The sequence below is a fragment of the Cystoisospora suis genome, assembly GCF_002600585.1.
Source record: "Cystoisospora suis strain Wien I chromosome Unknown contig_7076, whole genome shotgun sequence".
NCBI lineage: Eukaryota > Apicomplexa > Conoidasida > Eucoccidiorida > Sarcocystidae > Cystoisospora > Cystoisospora suis.
Window position 1 is genome coordinate 182 of NW_027159862.1, and position 1,179 is coordinate 1,360.

General features: G+C 41.3%; 1 protein-coding gene across 1 annotated transcript in view; it reads left to right on the top strand.

Moving 5' to 3' along the window:
* Positions 1-262: 262 nt before the first annotated feature.
* The window catches only part of CSUI_010294 (dead deah box helicase domain-containing protein), a gene marked incomplete at both ends in the record, with an annotated part of 1,157 nt that continues 240 nt past the window's right edge, over positions 263-1,179 (top strand). The window contains one exon of the mRNA XM_068070399.1: positions 263-403. Within this exon, the coding sequence (XP_067917625.1) occupies positions 263-403 (141 nt within the window). The remainder of the gene's footprint in view (positions 404-1,179) is intronic.

A 1,179-nucleotide genomic window follows, 5' to 3' on the forward strand; every position in this document is an offset into this window, starting at 1 on the left:
GAAAAGCGGCGTAAGCATGCGTGTATATCTATATCTATATATATATTTGTATGCTCGTTGTGTATAGATATGTTTGAATATACATACAAATATATATGTGTCTATGTCTACGTATGTTGCTAAAGCTTCTGAGAATGAGAGTGAAGAGAAAAAGAGCATTTCCTTGTTTGTCTTCATGACATGCGCGACTTGAGAAAACGCGCCTCTTTAGGTGATGCATGCAATCTCTTTTTCTCATTTTCATCTTTTGTTTGACTGTAGGTGTCACTACACCGTCGATTCTGCGCGAGCGCCCTTTATATCAGAGTATCTATATGCCCCTCTGACTCTCTATTACAAGGAAGCGATCAAAACACTACGCCAGTTGAGGTGTATGTACACCTCATCGTCGTCTCATTGGGAAGTGAGTAGAATCGTATGGACTGCGTGAAATTTCCAGCTATCAGGATTACCACCGAGTCATAAAGACAATGGAGAATGCTCTCGTCTCTTTGAAACAACTCTCTTTTCATCTTCTCTCTGATAGACGTTCTTCTATGTGCTTTTCCGTTTGCTCTTCGACATCTAAAATTTTCTCCGCTTTTGCGCCCCGTAGCTTGGATCTTTCTAGCTCCTTTACTATCTTGTTTTCGATCGGCTTATAGAAGAGTCCAAGGACTTTTTCATTGTCTATCTGTTTCTATGTATCTCTAGAGGAGAAAGAGGTACGTCGGCGATGTATACATAACATTTCGACCCAAGCTAGGGCCTCATTTGAAGTGTATGTACACTAGACATCCATCCTACGGGTTGTGGTGTTGCTAAGAATCGCAGGACCGTATATAAGACGACCATTCAGTGCAGATGAATGGTGGAGTTATGAGGTGTGTGAGTTAAGTTTTCTTCTCTTATACTTTTTGAAGCATGTATTTTTCTCTCTTGCTTTCTTAACTTCAATGACGACTACCGTCGGTACTTTTGGGTCTTTCTCTTCATTCGTTAGGTGCTCGGAGACAGAGAAGAAAGACCGCTTCTTCGCCTTGTATAGGGATCTTTGATCTCCAAGCGGAGAAGAGTGAGTGCCTTTTGTGGCACTCAGAGAGATCTAGATTCTCTTAGCTGGCTTCTAACTAAACCCTAAACTGACATCTTTTTTCTCTCTCCTTTATGTGACAGGATGCATAGTAAGAGAGCTGTTGT